The sequence below is a fragment of the Leuresthes tenuis genome, unplaced genomic scaffold (assembly GCF_036924035.1).
Source record: "Leuresthes tenuis unplaced genomic scaffold, fLeuTen1.0.hap1 SCAF_22, whole genome shotgun sequence".
In the NCBI taxonomy this organism is placed as follows: Eukaryota; Metazoa; Chordata; class Actinopteri; order Atheriniformes; family Atherinopsidae; genus Leuresthes; species Leuresthes tenuis.
In genome coordinates this window covers 28,891,640-28,919,103 of record NW_027325376.1, presented here as the reverse complement: position 1 = coordinate 28,919,103, position 27,464 = coordinate 28,891,640, and the positions used below count along the sequence as shown (strand labels likewise).

Here is a 27,464-nt window from a genome sequence, read left to right as displayed (position 1 = left end):
AAATGGCAGCGAAGTGTAATTGTAAGCAATCCCAAAAATGAATAAGACTGGATTGCTCGGACCAACCCTATCAATGCAGTCAATTGAATGTTGTTTAGAGCTCTTATTCTCAAAGATGGTGATCGTCCGTCTGGAGCGTCTGTTTCGGTTCTTTTCAGTTCAGTTCTTTTCAGCAGCCGCCGCCGCCGCCATAACAGCTGGATTTTGCTGTCAGTTTAGTGTGTAAGAGCCTTTAAAAGAAATGAATGCCAATAACAAAGTTGTAGTTTAGAGAAGGTTGGCACCTGAACACAGAATTCAGGTCACGCGCTTATGAACCCCAGACAACCAAGTCTCTGTTGGCCACAGGCCAGAGTTGCTAATTAACAGGAACCGTAGCCTCCCTGCTCTTTATTTCAGAGCAGATCTGAGGAAACAAAACGACAGATTCCAATAACAGAGTGAAATGGGCACAGTGCTAATGTGTGAAAGCTGTGTTTTCCCTAAACTCTGCTGTACCTCATATTATTTACTGTACTCAGTTACTTTTCAAAATCCGATTTGACAGAAAGAATATGTAGTGCTTATAAACTATTGTGCTGATTCGAAATGGTGAAATTCAATCTTATTTTCTTTCACCTTATAAAATCATGTGAAAAGTTTTTTTTTTAAATCTTTTTATTTGGCACTTCTGCAGCTCCATAAGTGCACACACATGCTTTGAATTTGAATTGTAATGGCCTCAGTTGGCACACTTGTGTCTCTATGGGAATGGATTTCTTTTTCAAATGAACAGCATCGAGTACAGTCAACAGAGCAGCTCTCTTAAAGGAAAAGTTCAACCATTTCTGTAACGTTCTCCAGATGACTGTAAATAATTAGCATACAATCGCACTCAGCGGTGATCTGAGACCCTTGCGGCCACATCTTTCTAGCAGTGTGAACCAGCTGCTCATCCATTCTACACATTGAGGTTTCCACTAAGGTTTGTTTCTAGCTTTTCCAAGGGCCACAATGAATTGACTGCAGGAATATTCTTTTTTTTTTTTTTTTTTGCTGAAGTGGGTTTGTGTGCATTTCTCTGTCTTCTCTGCAGTAAGCTGCTGTGGAGGTAAACTGGCATGCCTTATATGGTGGAGTAACACATTAAATATTCATGAGTACTCGTAAAAGTCCACTATTGAAAAGAAACAGAATATTACCTTTATCTGACTCAATATTATCACTTTACCAGATTGATGAAGTCATTAATGTTAGATTTCTTATGTCTGAAAAGGGCTTTATTGTGCTTTCTTTTTTTTTCTCTGATTTTGGAACAGTATTAATGTTATTTTTATTGCCTTTGTCATACAGAGAGTGCTATAGTGTTGGACCTATTGATGTCCCTCCCAGAGGAGCTTCCTCTGCTGGACTGCAACTACTTGCACAACCATCTGATCCAGGTACAGCCTGCTCCAAAAGCCAACTGAGGAGTCTCCCCATGCTTAGTTGTGTTAGGTCTCCTGTTAAAAGGACATTTGAACAGTGGAAAAACGAACACAAAAATAGATTCTTGGAGTTGGAAAAGTATGAAAAGTTTTTTTGTTTTTTTAAATTTGCAGGTAAGGTTGTCTTAGTGCGCTTTTTATCTCCCAAAGTTTTAGGGCATCTTCAAAATGAAACCCAAGCTTTTTGGTAATATTTATTTATTTTTTGGTAAATCATCCATATACTTATTATGAAGCACCAGAAGAGAGTACGAATCAGTGTGTGTGTGTTTCTATGTAACTGAGAGACCAGAGTTGACTTCAGCTTGTCTCATTCAGTGTGTCTCCATGATGAGATTAACTGGATTACAGCTACAGTTGGGTTCTGCTCCTTATCTGAGGGTAATTATCCTTGGATATATGGCGGTGAATGAATGGAATCACTGGCACAAATCATGTCATACCCTGGTACGATAGGTGGCGCTGTTCCCATTTCAGCTATCGCTAATAGAGCCACTTCCTGTTGACGTCTTCACCACCAACAACAACAAACTCAGGCAAATTCATTCCACCATTACCATTCAGAAAGATGGCGAACGCAGAGCGAGATGAAGCTGCGTCCCTCTACATTTAGTTTGTGATGAGCATGGTGATGGCACAAACGCGATGCACAACAGCGCTCTTGGTTGCGATGATTATGGAGTAAATGGTAAATGGACTTGTACTTGTATAGCGCTTTTCTAGTCTAGCTGACCACTCAAAGCGCTTCACTACATGCCGCATTCACCCCACTCACACACATTCATACAGCACGTCTTAGGATATAACTACGTGCTTTCTAAGCATTCACACACATTCATACCAATGATACACTGGGGGAGCAACGTGGGGTTCGAGGGGTTCGAGCGTCCAAGGACGCTTCGACATGTATCCTGGGGAAGCCAGAGTCGAACCACCGACCTTCCGATTGGTGGGCGACTGCTCTTCCTCCTGAGTTACAGCCGCTCAGGAAAGAAGCCGCTGTCGCCGATCATCTCCTTCGACTTTCTGGGTCACGACCCCGAACAAAAATCTCGAGCATGCGCAGAACGCAAAGTTAATTCACCGTCTTCATGCACGTTTAGTACGACTATCAACCGAGTTATCTCAGGGTCTTAAGCCGACTGCGAGGAACCTGATCCGGTCCAATTTGTTTGTCAAACTAAGGTGTATACATGAACTTAATAACTCAATCTTATTGTCATTTAGTCATTAATTAGAATCTTTACAGTGCTATGGAACCCCACTGACAGTCACCATAACACCAAAGGTGGAAACAATTGAAACTGCGCAGCTCCTCATCTACATGAATCTGTCTGGTAAGCAGCTTGTAGTCCTCTCACTACACTTGGCATTCGTTTTTTTTAAAGAAACAGACATTCAGAACCTCCTGTGACATGACATCCCTGAGTTAGTACTGGTTCTTCTTGGCAGTACTCCTTCTGACATGAAACTGCCTCTCAGTTTGTGAGGTAAAGATACGAAAGGAGGAGAGCTGTGTGTTTGAACAACCGCAACTGTTGTGGTTCAACAAATCAGGTTGTTTGCTGAGCACCAAAAGGACAGTTCTTCTACCTCAGCCATGTATGCCATCAGCATTTGCGGGACAATTTCCTGACTTGAGACGTTTTTTAAGGTAACAACAGCAAAAAGCATAAACCACACTGGTGAGCTGCAAAAGTGTGTACTTCAAGTTTATTTAAGGAGTGCTCCTTGTTGTGCAGCTGCTCCTATTTTCAGTTTAAAGCACCAAAGCTGCAAGTTTCCTCAGCTGTGGAGCCAGTGTACCACACACTCAGACTGTATATGAGTGCACTTTCCATAGAGAAGTGATAGAAGGACCAGCAGCAGCTTCTTGTCCAGGTTGTTTTTCCCGAGGGCGGCTGGAAGTGCAAGTGTGGTCTTGTCTGTGCTTCCTGAAGTCCATGGTAAGTAATTTTTTTTTATGGACATTCAGAATCAGTTCGTTTGCTGAGCACCAGAAGGACAGTTCCTCTACCTCAGCCATGTATGTCATCTTATCCGTCAGAAATGATTCTCACCATGGTGGTTCATCAGTATATTTGATGATAGCGTTGGTTGGTTAGGTTGAAGTACAGGTATAGAGGTATCCAGGGTGTACAGTAGGGGGCTCAGCACACAGCCCTGGAGGGGACCAACTGCTGAGTGTAATTGGGGAGGAGAGGTGGGGCCCGACTCTGACAGTCTGTGGGCAGTATGGGAGGAAGTGTTTTATCCTGATTGAGGTAGGGCGTGAGATCTGTAGATGGACCACTTTGTTAGTTAAGATGTCCAGAATGATTGTATTGAGCTGTAGTCCACAAAGCATCCTGACGTAGCTCTGCCGGTTCTCCAACTGCTTTGTGCAGGGTTATGGCGACAGCGTCCGCCGTGGATCGGTTCGCTCTGTAGGTTTTGAAAATTTGTATACTTGGGTTTGTTTGTCTTCTGAAGGGGGTATAGGCCGGTATGAGGAGCACAGGGAGATGACCTAATTTTCTAAGGTGTGGGAGATGTGTCCTTCTATAAGCATGCTTAATATTGGAATTGGCATGAACAAGTGTCTTATCCCCGTGGTAGGACACTTAAAATGCTGGTGTAATTTGGGGAGTAGAGTTCGTAAGCATGATTTGTTGAAATCACCTGTGACTATGTGGATGCCATTAGGATGGGCCCTGTATTGTTTGGTTGTAATGTGGTGAAGATGGCTTAGCGCCGAGCTAACATTAGCGTCCGGTGGAATGTAAAAATCAATGACGATAACCACCATTAGCTCCAGAGGCAGATGGAACCACCTGCACTGAACAGATATGGCCTCTAGGTCCAGTGAGCAGTGATTGTCTATTATTCTGGTGTTCGGACAACAGAGGCCCCCTCACCTGTTCTTACCGGAGGCTTTGTTGCTGTCTTGGCGGTGAATGATTCGGCCTGCAAGCTCCACAGTAGCGTCATGGATTTGCAGGTGCAGCCAGGATTCTATTACAGTCAGCAGACAACACTCACACCAACTTAAAACAAATGTCATCTCAAGGCACTTAAATAATATAGTCTAATTCAAGCTAATTGGAATTTAATTCATTGTAATCATAATCTAATGGAATCCAATTAATTAATTTCAAAATAATCCAATTCATTCATATAGAGCCAATTTTTTAAAAAAAACCAATATCCTACTTAAGGAAACCAACAGTCCAACAGTTCCCTGTTGGAAAAGGGAAACACAAGCTAATAACCACAACAATGTCCTATGTACATGATATAATTTCAGAAATTAAATGGGGAAAGAGAGCAAAGTGAAGAAAGGTGCGACAGATGAGGTTCCCCAGCAGGCTAAGCCTATAGCATTGTTTTGGCAATATTACACAATTATAGTGACCTCCGATTGGTGTAACCGGGTGTTACCATTACCACCGACGTGAATAACTGTTTTACCGTATTTACGCTTATCCTTAGCCAGCAGTTTTAAATAGGATTCTATGTCGCCCGCTCTGGCCCCTGGAATACATTTGACTATGGTCACTGGTGCCTCTAATGCCACGTTTCTGACTTTAGAGCTGCCCATTACCAGGGTTTTGTCCTCAGCGGGTGTGTCGCTGAGTGGGGAAAATCTATTTGAAACTTGGACAGGTTGATGGTGAACCACAGGCTTGACTTTAGGACTATGACTCCTCTTCATGAAAGTCACCCAGCCAGTTTGGGGTCCCGGGTGCTTGGGTTCTGCTAAAGGGTGGCTAATGGGGCTAGCTACGCCAGTTTTGTTCAGTGGCTCCACACTCGGTGGATCTACATGAAGAGATTAACTCGATTATAGCTATAGTTGGGTTATGCTCCTTATCTGAGCAAGTGTAATTATCCTTGGATATATGGCATATATATACAGTAAATGCATCGAATCACTGGTACAAAGCGTGTCATACCCTAGTACTGTTAGCCTTTTCTTTATCATTACACATGTCCACATGTACATCCTAAGCTGTTTATGCTGAATCTGTATAAATGGTCAGTTTTTTTCTTTTGCTGAATGGCATGCTTCTGTTATTGAGCATGTGTGATGTTGGGAAGAGGTGTCTTATCTTTTAGTGTAGTAGGATGTGTCCCTGGAAAAGATGACGTTGTGTCTGGCACATGCTGTGTTAGTTGTGCAGAGGACTGCGTCTGAATAGAGAATTTAACAAACACAGTCTGCAAGAAATGTTACTGGGTTTTTTTTCTTCTTTTTCTGCTCTTGCTCTCTGCAATAAACCTGCCTCCTTTAGCTTTGCTGTAGCTTGATTCCTACTGCCTGTTGCTTGTTTTGAAAACATAAATAAATCACTCAGTTGCGGTGGAGCACTTTCACACCCTCCAAACATTCCTTTCCCTTGCATTTCTCTCGTCCAGTTTACAAATCTATCTGTCCCTCTTTTTTCGTCTTCTCTTGGAACTTTTTTCTGCCATCTAGTCAACGTGTCAAATAATACCGACCCCAATGAGCCGGGTTTACATGTTTTCCACTTATCAACAAAGGTTTGTGACATATTCAGGTATTTCACGTGTTAATCAGAATGGGTGAATGGCGCCATACCCGAGTGTTGGACCCGACCAAGAAGCTTCTACACAGAATCTTTTACTCTGTGCGCTTGTTCGCTGGGGGTTCTCCCAGTCTCTTCACTCGTTTTAATTCACCAATATCTGTAACACCCTAACTAAATTCCCCTTTATTTTCTAGTCCAATGCCCCCTTTTACAGAACCACTTGAGATCTGTGTCAGTGTAGGAATTCTCGATCAGTCTCGACTGCTCGATACACTTCCACCAACACAGTAAAATATCAACCAAGTAGCAAACCACCCCACATTTTCATGAAAAATAACAAACTTAGCCCTGTGTCCTTATGCAGAGATAAACTCTTAGTGTATCGCCTGTTCACAACAACTGCAGAACCACCGCCGATTGCGGAGAGAAAAAAAACAGACACACCGCCGATTGCGGATTTTACAGTCCAAACGCTGATTGCACAGAAATTACTCACACCGCGATAGCGGACAAACAGACCCAAGCGCTAATTGCCTTATCTACTTCCTATCCAGTTTAGAAGACAACCCTCAAGGGGTTATTCATTTATCTTATTAATTTTATGTCTTTTATTTGACCAAATTGTACTAAACTAGGACACATATTACTCTCCCTATGTGAGACTGTGTTTATACTTTACATGTGACCACCCAGTAAACCTGCAGACAGTAATTTTGTGCTGTTGATTTAGTGATCGGAGGACATCCTAATTCAGACAGTTTAATTTAGCATGACCAATGTGCAGAAATTTCCTGTTTATATCCTGATACAAGAGGTTTTCTGCTCACCTTGTGCTTTAGGCACCTTGAATTGTCTGAAGAAGGGTCCCCTCCACTTAGCTCCGGAAGTCCTCGATCGGACACGGTTTCAGAATCAGCCAATCCAGGTCACGGCACCAATTGTTAGCCCGATTTTTTTTTTTTTTTTTTTTTTTTTTTTTTTTCATTGGAAGCCCAAGAACAAGCTGGAGAAATCGTTTATTAAACAAAGTATTTATTAGTGGTCACATAGTAAAGTATATTGCAGCGCTGGATTCGGAGTGCCAGAGCTCCTGCAGGAAATCCGTCAGGCCGAGCCCCGATATCTGGAAACATTTCATATTTATATTCAGCTTTATCTCACAGAGGTTGTACTCACACTTGTCAGAGTATAATTGGCCAGTTTTTAGTGGCATGAGCAGGCCAGCCACTGTCCTTGTTGTGTTCTTTGGATGTGATAAACAGTGTGTGTGTGTGTGAGTGCTGTTTTAGGCGTTGATCTAATGTACCAGACCTATCTACTCCAATAGAGATGTTTTGTCTAACCCAGTTGTTTATGTCATTCTAAGGTCTTGGACCATTTTAAGGTCATCGATTGTGCAGTATGAGCAGAGTGGAAAAGTACCAGCTAGGACCATAGGTTATTTAGTAAAATACTGAATATGAATACATAATGTATAAGAACAAAGCCAATTATAACAGTACGATAGGTGGCGCTGTACCAATTTCAACTATCGCTAATAGAGCCTCTTCCTGTTGACCACTTCACCAACAACAACAAACTCAGGTATTTGAGAAAGATGGCGAACGAAGAGCGAGATGAAGCTGCGTCCCCCGACATTTAGTTTATGATGAGCATGCTTATGACACAAACGCTATTCTCCATCGGGTTGTTTATTTCTTTCCGACAGTGGTGACAACAACAGTAATATCGTCTCCCTCGACTTCCGGGTGACGATCCCGGGAAAAAATCTCGAGCATGTGCAGAACGCTCAATCCAATCCACAATGTCCTTCTGCCGTCTGCATGCACGTTTGGTGTATGTTTGGATTGAATTATCTCGGGGTCTTAATCCGATCGTGAGTAATCCGATCCGTTTTTTGGTCAGATTAAGGTGTCTACATGAACTGAATAACTCAGTTTTATTGGAATTTAGCCATTAATCCGATCCGGTGGCACTCATTTAACCCCACTGACTGATTAAAGGGGCCTGGCTCGCTATCGGGTGGTTTTCAACAGTGCAGATCTGAGGTTCGAATTCAGATAACCTCGCCTCCAAAACTACAAAAAGACTACATTTGTTACATGTACCATTATCCCTAAAGGAGGCAGAGGAGTATCTAAACATCTGACACATGGAGCAGGTGAAAGCAGGAGATGGAGGAAGAGAACTGGTAGCCATGCTAAGCTAGAGAACCAGACACACCGCTAAAAAGTGAAAAATAAAGACTAAAGATCTGTAGAATTGATTGTTCGAATAGTTGGAAAGAAAAATATGCGCTAGAGTTAACTATTCAATGTGTAACTTGTAAGGAGAAATAAAGTGATTATTAATGGTCCAAAAGGAGCAAGAAATTCCACAGAACACAATCAAGTTAACAGGAAGTGATGTAATATGTCTTACTGCAAAGCGTTATTTCAGGACTCGGAGTTTAAAAAAATAAAAATAAATTTGAATTGAACAGATCACCAGAATTTATTTTTACACTGCTTGCCTTCTAAAGGGTGGAGAAAAAGTTAATTTAGTGAGATTTAGAATTTTTTAAAAATCTTTTTTTTATTATTTAGCTTTTATAGGCTTTTTAGGAAAGGAAAAAAAAACTGTACTTTTCTTCACTTGCCTCTTTGGGCTTCTGTATGAGACAGGTGCTCAGTTTTATAGTAATTAGCATGTGTTATTAGCATATGGTTACAGACAGCCATTACCAGTTTATTTCTCAAAATTTATAGTTAAATTTACAATCATTGATAATACACAGCTCATATTTTCTTCATATGAATAAAACAACTGTAACTCACCAAAAAAAGAATCAGTTGAATACAGTAGCTTTAAAGAATAATTATTATTCTCAATATTCTCAGCATATTCCAGTCAGGTGGGTTATAAACAGTGCTACATTCTGTGACATTATAGCAGAAAATCCCGTGTTCAGTATCATTGTGGTATTTAGTATGATATGCCTTTGCCATGGTATACACTAGGGCAGTGTTCTTCAACTCTGGTCCTCATGACCCACTGCCCTGCACGTTTTCAATGTTTCCCTCCTCCACCACACCTGATTGAAATGATCAGCGCCTCATCAAGCTCTGCAGTGGCCTGATAAGGAGCCATTCATTTGAATCGGTTGTGTTGGAGGAGGGAAACATACTGTAAAACCCTGTACTAGGATATATGGCACCCAGCACAGTGGTTGGGAACTCCTGGCTTACTCAACAATAAAATGAAAGGAATTGGAGGATTTGGCAGATTTTCTTTGCTTCTCCCACTGCAGTTGTGGGATGTAACACCATTGCTATAGAAATAAATATTTGTGTGAGCCCTGCACATGTACAGCCATATTCATGGATTTGTTGTCACGTTAAAAAGGCCACAAAGATGCCATCAGGCCACAAAAATGTCCGTAAACGGATGATGTGGTGCAGGGCAGCAGATTAAAAGTCGTGAACCGAGGTATCTTACCCCCATACTTAATTTTCGTGTCAAGCAGCTCTCAGGGAAATGCTTTAATTTGATTGCATCAGTATAGTTATATTTTTAACTTGGTGTGTTGTGTAGCTTTTATTCTAATTCTTATTGAATCAAATGTGATTTTATTATATACCATAAGAAAAAAATAGATTTTACTCCTCAGGTTTTTAAGCTCAATAACCAGGAATAAAAGATCATGGTTGCCGTGTTGTGAAAGAGTGGTCTGATGCAAGAGGTTGTATATCAGGTTAATTGGTCACTAAATTGTCCCTAGGAATGCATGGCTGTGTGTCTCGTTTGTCTCTGTGTGGCCCTGTGATGGACTGGTGACCTGTCCAGGGTGTATTCTGCCTCTCACCCAATGACAGCTGGGATAGGAGTCATTGGGAAAAATACCCTCAGGGCATGGGAGGTATGTAGCCTTCACCAGCAATGGGTTTGTGCTCGTCTTCCTCCTTAAATTACTCATACAGTGAATCTTGTGCCTTGTTACTAGGGAGAAAATTGGTGGCGCATAGCATCTTGAAGCTCCTGTGGAGCATGTTTATCAAATGGGTGCATTTCTATACAGTCTTTGGTGTGCGTTCTTCCTCATATTTGACTACCGCTGCTGCTTTCTTCGAATATTGCTGCCTCTTCTGATGCTGCATTACCTTCTTTCTCTTGTTTTAACACGTGAAGACTTGCCTCTATTGAATCCTTTTCTTTCATCATGGCTGCCTCCTTTTCTGAAGATAAGGATACCCTAATTTTTGCTGCTTCTGCCTAGAGCAAGCCCAGGGCTAGAGCTTGTTGCTTGTTGCAGCAGCACTGACTGATTGAAGCTCTGGAGGACTTGTGGGAAGCTGAGGCTATTACTATTCTGTCTTGGCTGACAAACAAAATGAGAGAACCAGTAGATTTAACTGAGGTGGCTTTACTGAATCTTCTGTTGTATTTTGTAAAAGGTTGATTCCACTCCAAGGCTAAGACAACCAACTTTCTGTGGTGGAGCACTTGTAGCATATGCATGAACACTGGAAGGGCTTGGTAATTAATGCAGCAATAACTCAAAACCACCACCAGGGGAAACGTAACATTTTTCAAGTCACTGCCAGGAGTCAGAACAGACGCCCTGTTGCATTATAGGTACTAATTATTGATGTTCTGTCTTGTGTTGGCCAGTGTCAGCCCTTCATATATGGTGCATTTGCGTCTTTCCTACTCTCAATAAATCATAAAAAGATTTTTCAATAAAGCCATTGCAGTTTCCATGTTTTTCTGTAGTAAGTAATTACTGTTCAGGTATAGTGACTGAGCAACTGCGTTGTCAAAATTATACTCGGCGTACTATTACAATACAAAATGGAACCATCAACTCGACTCAGCCTTACTGCACTGCTGCAGACAGACAGATGAGCAGCTGATCACTGTTCAGTTCAAAGCTCAGAGCTGCTGCTTTCGCCACTGTAAAAATATTGATCTCCTGTTTTTAAAGTACAGAAAGATTTGAATGTTTGGTATTTCATCTAGCACTACCATTATAGCCAAAAATTTCTGGAAATAACTAGTTTGTTAACATGACTATAAACTTTGATCATCTCCACAGAAACAGTCGCAACGACGAACTAACAAAGGTACACCCAACCATGTAAAGGAGGAGCAGCCATTCTCTACATTTGTCACATTTCAGAGCTTAAGTGAATATCGTATTGTCAGAAATGATAGTTTGTATGGTGCTCATTGGAAGTGACTTGTGTGTCAACCATATAACCTTGTTCACAGTGCAGCTTCACATATTTATTCACTCCACCTTAATAAATGTTTTGGTAATGAACAGTTTACCCAGCAAAAACACCAAACTTCTGTCTATTAAGGAATTAATATTGAGGTGTTTATTTATCTATTTGGTCTCTGTTTAAACTAATAGTTTATTATTTTACTCTTTCACTGTTAAATTTTAGATTAAACTCAACTGAGCAAAACGAACAAGCAATCGTTTCCAACAGTGTCCTCTGACAGAATTCTGCTGCATTGATTTTAGCTGCTGTGTTTCCATTTGAAATGTCGGCTGAGCTGTGCTCTCAGGCTGCTGCAGAGGCAATGTGACTTCTCCTGTTCATGGGTTTGTTTTAAAGTTGACCACATTTTATTTTTCCAAAATACATAATAATATCACTAGCTAAATGAGCTCCTCATTAGTCTTCCTTCTAAAAGGTTCCATCGTGAAATAGATGTTAGACCCGAAAGTTGCACATTTTTGTTCAATCAGATTTCAGCTACCAGTCCTTAACTCCACCCTCTTATCCAAATCTACTCATTTCTGGCTCCCAAACCAAGGTGATGGTTTTCAAATCCCAAACTCAAGGCTTGAGAAGAGCAAATTACAAACTACTAGGCGACGTTACAGTGGTTACAACATGTGTTGCAACATCACAGTAGTTACGTCACTGGGGTAAGAAAGTTACAATGGTCACAACGTGTTACAACGTCAGTGTTCACATGTTACAGTGGTTCCAACGTGTTCCAACGTCACAGCGGTTACAACGTTACAGTGGTTACAACATGTGTTCCAACGCTACAGTGGTTACAACGTTACAGTGGTTACAACATGTGTTACAACGTCACAGCGGTTACAACGTTACAGTGGTTACAACATGTGTTACAACGTTACAGTGGTCACAACATGTGGTTACAACATTACAGTGGTTACAACATGTGTTCCAACGTCACAGCGGTTACAACGTTACAGTGGTCACAACATGTGTTCCAACGCTACAGTGGTTACAACGTTACAGTGGTTACAACATGTGTTCCAACGTCACAGCGGTTACAACGTTACAGTGGTTACAACATGTGTTCCAACGCTACAGCGGTTACAACGTTACAGTGGTTACAACATGTGTTCCAACGTCACAGCGGTTACAACGTTACAGTGGTTACAACATGTGTTCCAAGGTTACAGTGGTTACAACATGTGTTCCAACGTCACAGCGGTTACAACGTCAGTGTTCACATGTTACAGTGGTTACAACATGTGTTCCAACGTCACAGCGGTTACAACATCACAGTGTTCACATGTTACAGTGGTTACAACATGTGTTCCAACGTTACAGCGGTTACAATGTTACAGTGGTCAACACATGTGTTCCAACGTCACAGTGGTTCCAACGTTACAGTGGTTCCAACGTTAGTGGTCACAACATGTGTTCCTATGTCACAGTGTTCACATAGTACAGTGGTTACAACAAGTGTTCCAACGTTACAGTGGTTACAGCGTCACAACGGTTACAACATTACAGTGATTCCAACATGTGTTCCAACGCTACAGTGGTCACAACATGTGTTACAAGGCCACAGCGGTTCCAACGCTACAGTGGTTACAACGTTACAGTGGTTCCAACGTTAGTAGTCACAACATGTGTTCCAACGTCACAGCGGTTACGTTACAGTGGTTAAAACATGTGTTACAACGTCACAGCGGTTACAACGTTACAGTGGTTACATGTGCTACAACGTCACAGCGGTTACAACGTTACAGTGGTTACATGTGTTACAACGTCACAGCGGTTACAAGATGTGTTCCAATGCTACAGCGGTTACAACATTACAGTGGTTACAACATGTGTTCCAATGCTACAGCGTTTACAATGTTACAGTGGTTACAAGTGTTAAAACGTGACAGCGGTTACAACGTTACAGTGGTTACAACGTTACAGTGGTCACAACGTGTTCCAACGCTACAGTGGTTAAAACATGTGTTCCAATGCTACAGCAGTTAAAACGTTACAGTGGTTACAACATGTGTTCCAATGCTACAGCGGTTACAACGTTACAGCGGTTACATGCGTTACAACGCTACAGCGGTTACAACGTTACAGTGGTCACAACATGTGTTCCAACGTTACAGCGGTGACGTTACAGTGGTTAAAACGTTACAGTGGTTACATGTGTTCCAATGGTACCGCGGTTACAGTGGTTACAACATGTGTTACAACGCTACAGCGGTTACGTTACAGTGGTTAAAACGTGTTAAAACGTCACAGCGGTTACAACATGTGTTCCAATGCTACAGCGTTTACAATGTTACAGTGGTTACAAGTGTTAAAACGTCACAGCGGTTGCAACGTTTCAGTGGTTAAAACATATGTTCCAATGCTACAGCGGTTACGTTTCAGTGGTCACAACATGTGTTCGAATGCTACAGCAGTTACAACGTTACAGTGGTTAAAACATGTGTTCCAATGCTACAGCGGTTACGTTTCAGTGGTCACAACATGTGTTCGAATGCTACAGCAGTTACAACGTTAGTGGTTAAAACATGTGTTCCAATGCTACAGCGGTTACAACGTTACAGTGGTTGCATGTGTTCCAACGTCACAGCGGTTACAACGTTACAGTGGTTACATGTGTTCAAATGCTACCGCGGTTACAGTGGTTACATGTTACAACGTTACAGTGGTTACAACATGTTACAACGTTACAGCGGTTACAACGTCACAGCGGTTACAAGATGTGTTCCAATGCTACTGCGGTTACGTTACAGTGGTTAAAACGTGTTACAACGTCACAGCGGTTACATGTTTTCCAATGCTACAGCGGTTACGACGTTACAGTGGTTACAACATGTGTTCCAACATCACAGCGGTTACAACGTTACAGTGGTTACAACATGTTTTCCAATGCTACAGCGGTTACGACGTTACAGTGGTTACAACATGTGTTCCAACATCACAGCGGTTACAAGATGTGTTCCAATGCTACAGCGGTTACAACATTACAGTGGTTACAACATTACAGTGGTCACAACATGTGTTCCAACGCTACAGTAGTTACAACGTTACAGTGGTTACAACATGTGTTCCAATGCTAAAGCAGTTACAACGTTACAGTGGTTACAACATGTGTTCCAATGCTACAGCGTTTACAATGTTACAGTGGTTACAAGTGTTAAAACGTCACAGCGGTTACAACGTTACAGTGGTTACAACGTGTTCCAACGCTACAGTGGTTACAACATGTGTTCCAATGCTACAGCAGTTACAACGTTACAGTGGTTACAACATGTGTTCCAATGCTACAGCGGTTACAACGTTACAGCGGTTACAACATGTGTTACAACGCTACAGCGGTTACGTTACAGTGGTCACAAAATGTGTTCCAACGCTACAGCGGTTACGTTACAGTGGTTACAAGTGTTAAAACGTGACAGCGGTTACAACGTTACAGTGGTCACAACGTGTTCCAACGCTACAGTGGTTAAAACATGTGTTCCAATGCTACAGCAGTTAAAACGTTACAGTGGTTACATGTTTTACAACGCTACAGCGGTTACAACGTTACAGTGGTCACAACATGTGTTCCAATGCTACAGCGGTTACAACGTTACAGCGGTTACAACATGTGTTCCAACGTCACAGCGGTTACAACGTTACAGTGGTTACAACATGTGTTACAACGTCACAGCCGTTACAAGATGTGTTCCAATGCTACAGCGGTTACAGTGGTTACATGTGTTACAACGTCAAAGCGGTTACAACGTTACAGTGGTTACAACATGTGTTCCAATGCTACTGCGGTTACAGTGGTTACATGTGTTACAACGTTACAGTGGTTACAACGTTGCAGTGGTCACAAAATGTGTTCCAACGCTACAGTGGTCACAACATGTGTTACAATGTCACAGCGGTTACAACGCTACAGCGGTTACAACGTCACAGCGGTTACAACATGTGTTCCAATGCTACAGCAGTTACAACGTTACAGTGGTTACAACATTTGTTCCAATGCTACAGTGGTTACAACGTTACAGTGGTTACATGTGCTACAACGTCACAGCGGTTACAACGTTACAGTGGTTACAACATGTGTTCCAATGCTACAGCGTTTACAATGTTACAGTGGTTACGAGTGTTAAAACGTCACAGCGGTTACAACGTTACAGTGGTCACAACGTGTTCCAACGCTACAGTGGTTACAACATGTGTTCCAATGCTACAGCAGTTACAACGTTACAGTGGTTACGAGTGTTAAAACGTCACAGCGGTTACAACGTTACAGTGGTCACAACGTGTTCCAACGCTACAGTGGTTACAACATGTGTTCCAATGCTACAGCAGTTACAACGTTACAGTGGTTACAACATGTGTTCCATTTCTACAGCGGTTACTACGTTACAGTGGTTACAACGTTAGTGGTTACAACATGTGTTACAATGCTATAGCGGTTACAACGTCAAAGCGGTTACAACGTTAGTGGTTACAACATGTGTTCCAATGCTATTGCGGTTACAGTGGTTACATGTGTTACAACGTTACAGTGATTACAACGTTGCAGTGGTCACAAAATGTGTTCCAACGCTACAGTGGTCACAACATGTGTTACAATATCACAGCGGTTCCAACGCTACAGCGGTTACGTTACAGTGGTTCCAACGTTAGTAGTCACAACATGTGTTCCAACGTCACAGCGGTTACGTTACAGTGGTTAAAACATGTGTTACAACGTCACAGCGGTTACAACGTTACAGTGGTTACATGTGCTACAACGTCACAGCGGTTACAACGTTACAGTGGTTACATGTGTTACAACGTCACAGCGGTTACAAGATTTGTTCCAATGCTACAGCGGTTACAACATTACAGTGGTTACAACATGTGTTCCAATGCTACAGCGTTTACAATGTTACAGTGGTTACAAGTGTTAAAACGTGACAGCGGTTACAACGTTACAGTGGTCACAACGTGTTCCAACGCTACAGTGGTTAAAACATGTGTTCCAATGCTACAGCAGTTAAAACGTTACAGTGGTTACAACATGTGTTCCAATGCTACAGCGGTTACAACGTTACAGCGGTTACATGTGTTACAACGCTACAGCGGTTACAACGTTACAGTGGTCACAACATGTGTTCCAACGTTACAGCGGTGACGTTACAGTGGTTAAAACGTGTTACAACGTCACAGCGGTTACAACGTTACAGTGGTTACAACATGTGTTCCAATGCTACAGCGGTTACAACGTTACAGCGGTTACAACATGTGTTCCAACGTCACAGCGGTTACAACGTTACAGTGGTTACAACATTTGTTACAACGTCACAGCCGTTACAAGATGTGTTCCAATGCTACAGCGGTTACAACGTTAGTGTTTACAACATGTGTTACAATGCTACAGCAGTTACAACGTTACAGTGGTTACATGTGTTACAACGTCACAGCTGTTACAACATTACAGTGGTTACAACATGTGTTACAACGTCACAGCGGTTACAACGTTACAGTGGTTACAACATGTGTTCCAATGCTACTGCGGTTACAGTGGTTACATGTGTTACAACGTTACAGTGGTTACAACGTTGCAGTGGTTACAATATGTGTTCCAATGCTACAGTGGTTACAACGTTAGTGGTTACAACATGTGTTACAATGCTATAGCGGTTACAACGTTACAGTGGTTACAACATGTGTTCCAATGCTACTGCGGTTACAGTGGTTACATGTGTTACAACGTTACAGTGGTTACAACGTTGCAGTGGTCACAAAATGTGTTCCAACGCTACAGTGGTCACAACATGTTACAATGTCACAGCGGTTACAACGCTACAGCGGTTACAACGTCACAGCGGTTACAATGTTACAGTGGTTACAACATGTGTTCCAATGCTACAGCAGTTACAACGTTACAGTGGTTACAACATTTGTTCCAATGCTACAGTGGTTACAACGTTACAGTGGTTACATGTGCTACAACGTCACAGCGGTTACAACGTTACAGTGGTTACAACATGTGTTCCAATGCTACAGCGTTTACAATGTTACAGTGGTTACGAGTGTTAAAACGTCACAGCGGTTACAACGTTACAGTGGTCACAACGTGTTCCAACGCTACAATGGTTACAACATGTGTTCCAATGCTACAGCAGTTACAACGTTACAGTGGTTACAACATGTGTTCCATTTCTACAGCGGTTACTACGTTACAGTGGTTACAACGTTAGTGGTTACAACATGTGTTACAATGCTATAGCGGTTACAACGTCAAAGCGGTTACAACGTTAGTGGCTACAACATGTGTTCCAATGCTACTGCGGTTACAGTGGTTACATGTGTTACAACGTTACAGTGATTACAACGTTGCAGTGGTCACAAAATGTGTTCCAACGCTACAGTGGTCACAACATGTGTTACAATATCACAGCGGTTCCAACGCTACAGCGGTTACGTTACAGTGGTTCCAACGTTAGTAGTCACAACATGTGTTCCAACGTCACAGCGGTTACAACGTTACAGTGGTTACAACATGTGTTATAACACTACAGCGGTTACAACGTTACAGTGGTCACATGTGTTCCAACGTTACAGCGGTTAAAACATGTGTTACAACGTCACAGCGGTTACAACGTTACAGTGGTTACAACATGTGTTCAATGCTACAGCAGTTACAACGTTACAGTGGTTACAACATTTGTTCCAATGCTACAGTGGTTACAACGTTACAGTGGTTACATGTGCTACAACGTCACAGCGGTTACAACGTTACAGTGGTTACAACATGTGTTCCAATGCTACAGCAGTTACAACGTTACAGTGGTTACAACATGTGTTCCATTGCTACAGCGGTTACTACGTTACAGCGGTTACAACATGCGTTACAACGCTACAGTGGTCATAACATGTGTTCCAACGTTACAGCGGTTACGTTACAGTGGTTAAAACATGTCACAACGTCATAGCGGTTACAACGTTACAGTGGTTACAATATGTGTTCCAATGCTACAGCAGTTACAACGTTACAGTGGTTACATGTGTTACAACGTCACAGCTGTTACATTACAGTGGTTACGACATGTGTTACAACGTCACAGCGGTTACAACGTTACAGTGGTTACAACATGTGTTCTAATGCTACTGCGGTTACAGTGGTTACATGTGTTACAACGTTACAATGGTTACAACGTTGCAGTGGTTACAATATGTGTTCCAATGCTACAGTGGTTACAACGTTAATGGTTACAACATGTGTTACAATGCTATAGCGGTTACAACGTTACAGTGGTTACAACATGTGTTCCAACTTAACAGCGGTTACAACGTTACAGTGCTTACAACGTTACAGTGGTCACAACATGTGTTCCAACGCTACAGTGGTTACAACGTTACAGTGGTTACAACATGTGTTCCAACTTAACAGCGGTTACAACGTTACAGTGCTTACAACGTTACAGTGGTCACAACATGTGTTCCAACGCTACAGTGGTTACAACGTTACAGTGGTTACAACATGTGTTACAACGCTACAGCGGTTACAACGTTACAGTGTTTACAACATGTGTTCCAATGCTACAGCGTTTACAATGTTACAGTGGTTACAAGTGTTAAAACGTGACAGCGGTTACAACGTTACAGTGGTCACAACGTGTTCCAACGCTACAGTGGTTAAAACATGTGTTCCAATGCTATAGCGGTTACAACGTTACAGTGGTTACAACGTTACAGTGGTCACAACGTGTTCCAACGCTACAGTGGTTAAAACATGTGTTCCAATGCTATAGCGGTTACAACGTTACAGTGGTTACAACGTTACAGTGGTCACATGTGTTCCAGCGCTACAGTGGTTACAACGTTACAGTGGTTACAACGTTACAGTGGTTACAACATGTGTTACAACGCTACAGCGGTTACAACGTTACAGTGTTTACAACATGTGTTCCAATGCTACAGCAGTTACAATGTTACAGTGGTTACATGTGTTACAACGTCACAGCTGTTACAACATTACAGTGGTTACAACATGTGTTACAATGCTACTGCGGTTACAGTGGTTACAACGTTGCAGTGGTTACAACATGTGTTCCAATGCTACAATGGTTACAACGTTAGTGGTTACAACATGTGTTACAATGCTATAGTGTTACAACGTTACAGTGGTTACAACATGTGTTCCAACGTCAAAGCGGTTACAACGTTACAGTGGTTACAACATGTGTTCCAATTCTATAGTGGTTACAACATGTGTTCTAATGCTACAGTGGTTACAACGTTACAGTGGTTACAACATGTGTTCCAATGCTACTGCGGTTACAGTGGTTACAACGTGTTCCAATGCTACAGCGTTTACAATGTCACAGCGGTTAAAAGATGTGTTCCAATGCTACTGCGGTTACGTTACAGTGGTTAAAACGTGTTACAACGTCACAGCGGTTACAACGTTACAGTGGTTACAACATGTTTTCCAATGCTACAGCGGTTACGACGTTACAGTGGTTACAACATGTGTTCCAACATCACAGCGGTTACAACGTTACAGTGGTTACAACATGTGTTACAACGTCACAGCGGTTACAAGATGTGTTCCAATGCTACAGCGGTTACAAGATTACAGTGGTTACAACATTACAGTGGTCACAACATGTGTTCCAACGCTACAGTGGTTACAACGTTAGAGTGGTTACAACATGTGTTCCATTTCTACAGCGGTTACTACGTTACAGTGGTTACAACGTTAGTGGTTACAACATGTGTTACAATGCTATAGCGGTTACAACGTCAAAGCGGTTACAACGTTAGTGGCTACAACATGTGTTCCAATGCTACTGCGGTTACAGTGGTTACATGTGTTACAACGTTACAGTGATTACAACGTTGCAGTGGTCACAAAATGTGTTCCAACGCTACAGTGGTCACAACATGTGTTACAATATCACAGCGGTTCCAACGCTACAGCGGTTACGTTACAGTGGTTCCAACGTTAGTAGTCACAACATGTGTTCCAACGTCACAGCGGTTACAACGTTACAGTGGTTACAACATGTGTTACAACACTACAGCGGTTACAACGTTACAGTGGTCACATGTGTTCCAACGTTACAGCGGTTAAAACATGTGTTACAACGTCACAGCGGTTACAACGTTACAGTGGTTACAACATGTGTTCAATGCTACAGCAGTTACAACGTTACAGTGGTTACAACATTTGTTCCAATGCTACAGTGGTTACAACGTTACAGTGGTTACATGTGCTACAACGTCACAGCGGTTACAACGTTACAGTGGTTACAACATGTGTTCCAATGCTACAGCGTTTACAATGTTACAGTGGTTACGAGTGTTAAAACGTCACAGCGGTTACAACGTTACAGTGGTTACAACGTGTGTTCCAATGCTACAGCAGTTACAACGTTACAGCGGTTACAACATGCGTTACAACGCTACAGTGGTCATAACATGTGTTCCAACGTTACAGCGGTTACGTTACAGTGGTTAAAACATGTCACAACGTCATAGCGGTTACAACGTTACAGTGGTTACAATATGTGTTCCAATGCTACAGCAGTTACAACGTTACAGTGGTTACATGTGTTACAACGTCACAGCTGTTACAACATTACAGTGGTTACGACATGTGTTACAACGTCACAGCGGTTACAACGTTACAGTGGTTACAACATGTGTTCTAATGCTACTGCGGTTACAGTGGTTACATGTGTTACAACGTTACAATGGTTACAACGGTTACAATATGTGTTCCAATGCTACAGTGGTTACAACGTTAATGGTTACAACATGTGTTACAATGCTATAGCGGTTACAACGTTACAGTGGTTACAACATGTGTTCCAACTTAACAGCGGTTACAACGTTACAGTGGTCACAACATGTGTTCCAACGCTACAGTGGTTACAACGTTACAGTGGTTACAACATGTGTTCCAACTTAACAGCGGTTACAACGTTACAGTGCTTACAACGTTACAGTGGTCACAACATGTGTTCCAACGCTACAGTGGTTACAACGTTACAGTGGTTACAACATGTGTTACAACGCTACAGCGGTTACAACGTTACAGTGTTTACAACATGTGTTCCAATGCTACAGCGTTTACAATGTTACAGTGGTTACAAGTGTTAAAACGTGACAGCGGTTACAACGTTACAGTGGTTACAACGTTACAGTGGTCACAACGTGTTCCAACGCTACAGTGGTTAAAACATGTGTTCCAATGCTATAGCGGTTACAACGTTACAGTGGTTACAACGTTACAGTGGTCACATGTGTTCCAGCGCTACAGTGGTTACAACGTTACAGTGGTTACAACGTTACAGTGGTTACAACATGTGTTACAACGCTACAGCGGTTACAACGTTACAGTGTTTACAACATGTGTTCCAATGCTACAGCAGTTACAATGTTACAGTGGTTACATGTGTTACAACGTCACAGCTGTTACAACATTACAGTGGTTACAACATGTGTTACAATGCTACTGCGGTTACAGTGGTTACAACGTTGCAGTGGTTACAACATGTGTTCCAATGCTACAATTGTTACAACGTTAGTGGTTACAACATGTGTTACAATGCTATAGCGGTTACAACGTTACAGTGGTTACAACATGTGTTCCAACGTCAAAGCGGTTACAACGTTACAGTGGTTACAACATGTGTTCCAATTCTATAGTGGTTACAACATGTGTTCTAATGCTACAGTGGTTACAACGTTACAGTGGTTACAACATGTGTTCCAATGCTACAGCAGTTACAACGTTACAGTGGTTACATGTGTTCCAATGGTACCGCGGTTACAGTGGTTACAACATGTGTTACAACGTTACAGTGGTTACAACATGTGTTACAACGCTACAGCGGTTACAACGTTACAGCGGTTACAACCTGTTAAAACGTCACAGCGGTTACAACGTTACAGTTGTTACATGTGTTCCAATGCTACAGCAGTTACAACGTTAAAGTGGTTACAACATGTGTTCCAATGCTACAGCGGTTACAACGTTACAGTGGTTACATGTGTTACAACGTCACAGCGGTTACGTTACAGTGGTTACAACATGTGTTACGTTACAGTGGTTACATGTGCTACAACGTCACAGCGGTTACAACGTCACAGCGGTTACAACGTTACAGTGGTGACAACATGTGTTACAACTTCACAGCGGTTACAAGATGTGTTCCAATGCTATAGCGGTTACAACATTACAGTGGTTACAAGATGTGTTCCAATGCTATAGCGGTTACAACGTTACAGTGGTCACAACATGTGTTCAAACGCTACAGTGGTTACAACGTTACAGTGGTTACAACATGTGTTACAACGCTACAGCGGTTACGTTTCAGTGGTCACAACATGTGTTCCAATGCTACAGCAGTTACAACGTTAGTGGTTAAAACATGTGTTCCAATGCTACAGCGGTTACAACGTTAAAGTGGTTACAACATGTGTTCCAATGCTACAGCGGTTACAACGTTACAGTGGTTGCATGTGTTACAACGTCACAGCTGTTACGTTACAGTGGTTACAACGTTACAGTGGTTACATGTGTTCAAATGCTACCGCGGTTACAGTGGTTACATGTTACAACGTTACAGTGGTTACAACATGTTACAACGCTACAGCGGTTACAAGATGTGTTCCAATGCTACTGCGGTTACGTTACAGTGGTTAAAACGTGTTACAACGTCACGGCGGTTACAACATGTTTTCCAACGCTACAGCGGTTACGACGTTACAGTGGTTACAACATGTGTTCCAACATCACAGCGGTTACAACGTTACATTGGTTACAACATGTGTTACAACGTCACAGCGGTTACAAGATGTGTTCCAATGCTACAGCGGTTACAACATTACAGTGGTTACAACATTACAGTGGTCACAACATGTGTTCCAACGCTACAGTAGTTACAACGTTACAGTGGTTACAACATGTGTTCCAATGCTAAAGCAGTTACAACGTTACAGTTGTTACAACATGTGTTCCAACGTTACAGCGGTTACATGTGTTCCAATGGTACCGCGGTTACAGTGGTTACAACATGTGTTACAACGTTACAGTGGTCACAACATGTGTTCCAACGTTACAGCGGGTACGTTACAGTGGTTAAAACGTGTTAAAACGTCACAGCGGTTACAACATGTGTTCCAATGCTACAGCGTTTACAATGTTACAGTGGTTACAAGTGTTCAAACGTCACAGCGGTTGCAACGTTTCAGTGGTCACAACATGTGTTCCAATACTACAGCAGTTACAACGTTACAGTGGTTAAAACATGTGTTCCAATGCTACAGCGGTTACAACGTTTCAGTGGTCACAACATGTGTTCCAATGCTACAGCAGTTACGTTTCAGTGGTCACAACATGTGTTCCAATGCTACAGCAGTTACAACGTTACAGTGGTTAAAACATGTGTTCCAATGCTACAGCGGTTACAACGTTACAGTGGTTACATGTGTTACAACGTCACAGCTGTTACGTTACAGTGGTTACAACATGTGTTCCAACGTCACAGCGGTTACAACGTTACAGTGGTTACAACATGTGTTCAAATGCTACCGTGGTTACAGTGGTTACATGTTACAACGTTACAGTGGTTACAACATGTTACAACGCTACAGTGGTTACAACGTCACAGCGGTTACAAGATGTGTTCCAATGCTACTGCGGTTACGTTACAGTGGTTAAAACGTGTTACAACGTCACAGCGGTTACAACGTTACAGTGGTTACAACATGTTTTCCAATGCTACAGCGGATACGACGTTACAGTGGTTACAACATGTGTTCCAACGTCACAGCGGTTACAACGGTACAGTGGTTACAACATGCGTTCAAATGCTACCGCGGTTACAGTGGTTACATATTACAACGTTACAGTGGTTACAACATGTTACAACGCTACAGCGGTTACAACGTCACAGCGGTTACAAGATGTGTTCCAATGCTACTGCGGTTACGTTACAGTGGTTAAAACGTGTTACAACGTCACAGCGGTTACAACATGTTTTCCATTGCTACAGCGGTTACGACGTTACAGTGGTTACAACATGTGTTCCAACATCACAGCGGTTACAACGTTACAGTGGTTACAACATGTGTTACAACGTCACAGCGGTTACAAGATGTGTTCCAATGCTACAGCGGTTACAACATTACAGTGGTTACAACATGTGTTACAATGCTACAGCGGTTACGTTACAACATGTGTTCCAATGCTACAGCAGGTACAACGTTACAGTGGTTACAACCTGTGTTCCATTGCTACAGTGGTTACAACGTTACAGTGGTCACATGTGTTACAACGTCACAGCTGTTACATTACAGTGGTTACAACATGTGTTCCAACGTCACAGCGGTTACAACGTTACAGTGGTTACAACATGTGTTCCAATGCTACTGCGGTTACAGTGGTTACGTGTGTTCCAATGCTACAGCAGTTACAACGTTACAGTGGTTACAACATGTGTTCCAATGCTACAGCGGTTACAACGTTACAGTGGTTACATGTGTTACAACGTCACAGCTGTTACATTACAGTGGTTACAACATGTGTTCCAACGTCACAGCGGTTACAACGTTACAGTGGTTACAACATGTGTTCCAATGCTACCGCGGTTACAGTGGTTACATTTGTTACAACGTTACAGTGGTTACAACATGCGTTACAACGTTACAGTGGTTACAACATGTGTTACAACGCTACAGCGGTTACATGTGTTACAACGTTACAGTGGTTACAACATGTGTTACAACGCTACAGCGGTTACAACGTTACAGTGGTCACAACATGTGTTCCAACGTTACGGCGGTTACAATACAGTGGTTACAACATGTGTTCCAATGCTACAGCGTTTACAATGTTACAGTGGTTACAAGTGTTAAAACGTCACAGCGGTTACAACGTTACAGTGGTTACAACATTACAGTGGTCACAACATGTGTTCCAACGCTACAGTGGTTACAACATTACAGTGGTTACAACATGTGTTACAATGCTACAGCGGTTACGTTACAACATGTGTTCCAATGCTACAACAGGTACAACGTTACAGTGGTTACAACATGTGTTCCAATGCTACAGCGGTTACAACGTTACAGTGGTTACATGTGTTACAACATCACAGCTGTTACGTTACAGTGGCTACAACATGTGTTCCAACGTCACAGCGGTTACAACGTTACAGTGGTTACAACATGTGTTCCAATGCTACTGCGGTTACAGTGGTTACGTGTGTTCCAATGCTACAGCAGTTACAACGTTACAGTGGTTACAACATGTGTTCCAATGCTACAGCGGTTACAGTGGTTACAAGATGTGTTCCAACGTCACAGCGGTTACAACGTTACAGTGGTTACAACATGTGTTCCAATGCTACAGCGGTTACAACGTTACAGTGGTCACATGTGTTACAACGTCACAGCTGTTACGTTACAGTGGTTACAACATGTGTTCCAACGTCACAGCGGTTACAACGTTACAGTGGTTACAACATGTGTTCCAATGCTACCGCGGTTACAGTGGTTACATTTGTTACAACGTTACAGTGGTTACAACATGCGTTAGAACGTTACAGTGGTTACAACATGTGTTCCAACGTCACAGCGGTTACAACGTTACAGTGGTTACAACATGTGTTCCAATGCTACTGCGGTTACAGTGGTTACGTGTGTTCCAATGCTACAGCAGTTACAACGTTACAGTGGTTACAACATGTGTTCCAATGCTACAGCGGTTACAACGTTACAGTGGTTACATGTGTTACAACGTCACAGCTGTTACATTACAGTGGTTACAACATGTGTTCCAACGTCACAGCGGTTACAACGGTACAGTGGTTACAACATGCGTTCAAATGCTACCGCGGTTACAGTGGTTACATATTACAACGTTACAGTGGTTACAACATGTTACAACGCTACAGCGGTTACAACGTCACAGCGGTTACAAGATGTGTTCCAATGCTACTGCGGTTACGTTACAGTGGTTAAAACGTGTTACAACGTCACAGCGGTTACAACATGTTTTCCATTGCTACAGCGGTTACGACGTTACAGTGGTTACAACATGTGTTCCAACATCACAGCGGTTACAACGTTACAGTGGTTACAACATGTGTTACAACGTCACAGCGGTTACAAGATGTGTTCCAATGCTACAGCGGTTACAACATTACAGTGGTTACAACATGTGTTACAATGCTACAGCGGTTACGTTACAACATGTGTTCCAATGCTACAGCAGGTACAACGTTACAGTGGTTACAACCTGTGTTCCATTGCTACAGTGGTTACAACGTTACAGTGGTCACATGTGTTACAACGTCACAGCTGTTACATTACAGTGGTTACAACATGTGTTCCAACGTCACAGCGGTTACAACGTTACAGTGGTTACAACATGTGTTCCAATGCTACTGCGGTTACAGTGGTTACGTGTGTTCCAATGCTACAGCAGTTACAACGTTACAGTGGTTACAACATGTGTTCCAATGCTACAGCGGTTACAACGTTACAGTGGTTACATGTGTTACAACGTCACAGCTGTTACATTACAGTGGTTACAACATGTGTTCCAACGTCACAGCGGTTACAACGTTACAGTGGTTACAACATGTGTTCCAATGCTACCGCGGTTACAGTGGTTACATTTGTTACAACGTTACAGTGGTTACAACATGCGTTACAACGTTACAGTGGTTACAACATGTGTTACAACGCTACAGCGGTTACATGTGTTACAACGTTACAGTGGTTACAACATGTGTTACAACGCTACAGCGGTTACAACGTTACAGTGGTCACAACATGTGTTCCAACGTTACGGCGGTTACAATACAGTGGTTACAACATGTGTTCCAATGCTACAGCGTTTACAATGTTACAGTGGTTACAAGTGTTAAAACGTCACAGCGGTTACAACGTTACAGTGGTTACAACATTACAGTGGTCACAACATGTGTTCCAACGCTACAGTGGTTACAACATTACAGTGGTTACAACATGTGTTACAATGCTACAGCGGTTACGTTACAACATGTGTTCCAATGCTACAACAGGTACAACGTTACAGTGGTTACAACATGTGTTCCAATGCTACAGCGGTTACAACGTTACAGTGGTTACATGTGTTACAACATCACAGCTGTTACGTTACAGTGGCTACAACATGTGTTCCAACGTCACAGCGGTTACAACGTTACAGTGGTTACAAC

General features: G+C 42.3%; 1 protein-coding gene across 3 annotated transcripts in view; it reads left to right on the top strand.

Annotated features, from left to right (window-relative positions):
• Window positions 1–27,464, top strand: part of snapc2 (small nuclear RNA activating complex, polypeptide 2) — a 58,521-nt gene that overhangs the window by 13,473 nt on the left and 17,584 nt on the right. For all 3 annotated transcript variants that reach the window (XM_072376585.1, XM_072376584.1, XM_072376583.1), the window contains one exon: window positions 1,333–1,421. In XM_072376585.1, the coding sequence (XP_072232686.1) occupies window positions 1,333–1,421 (89 nt within the window). The remainder of the gene's footprint in view (window positions 1–1,332; window positions 1,422–27,464) is intronic.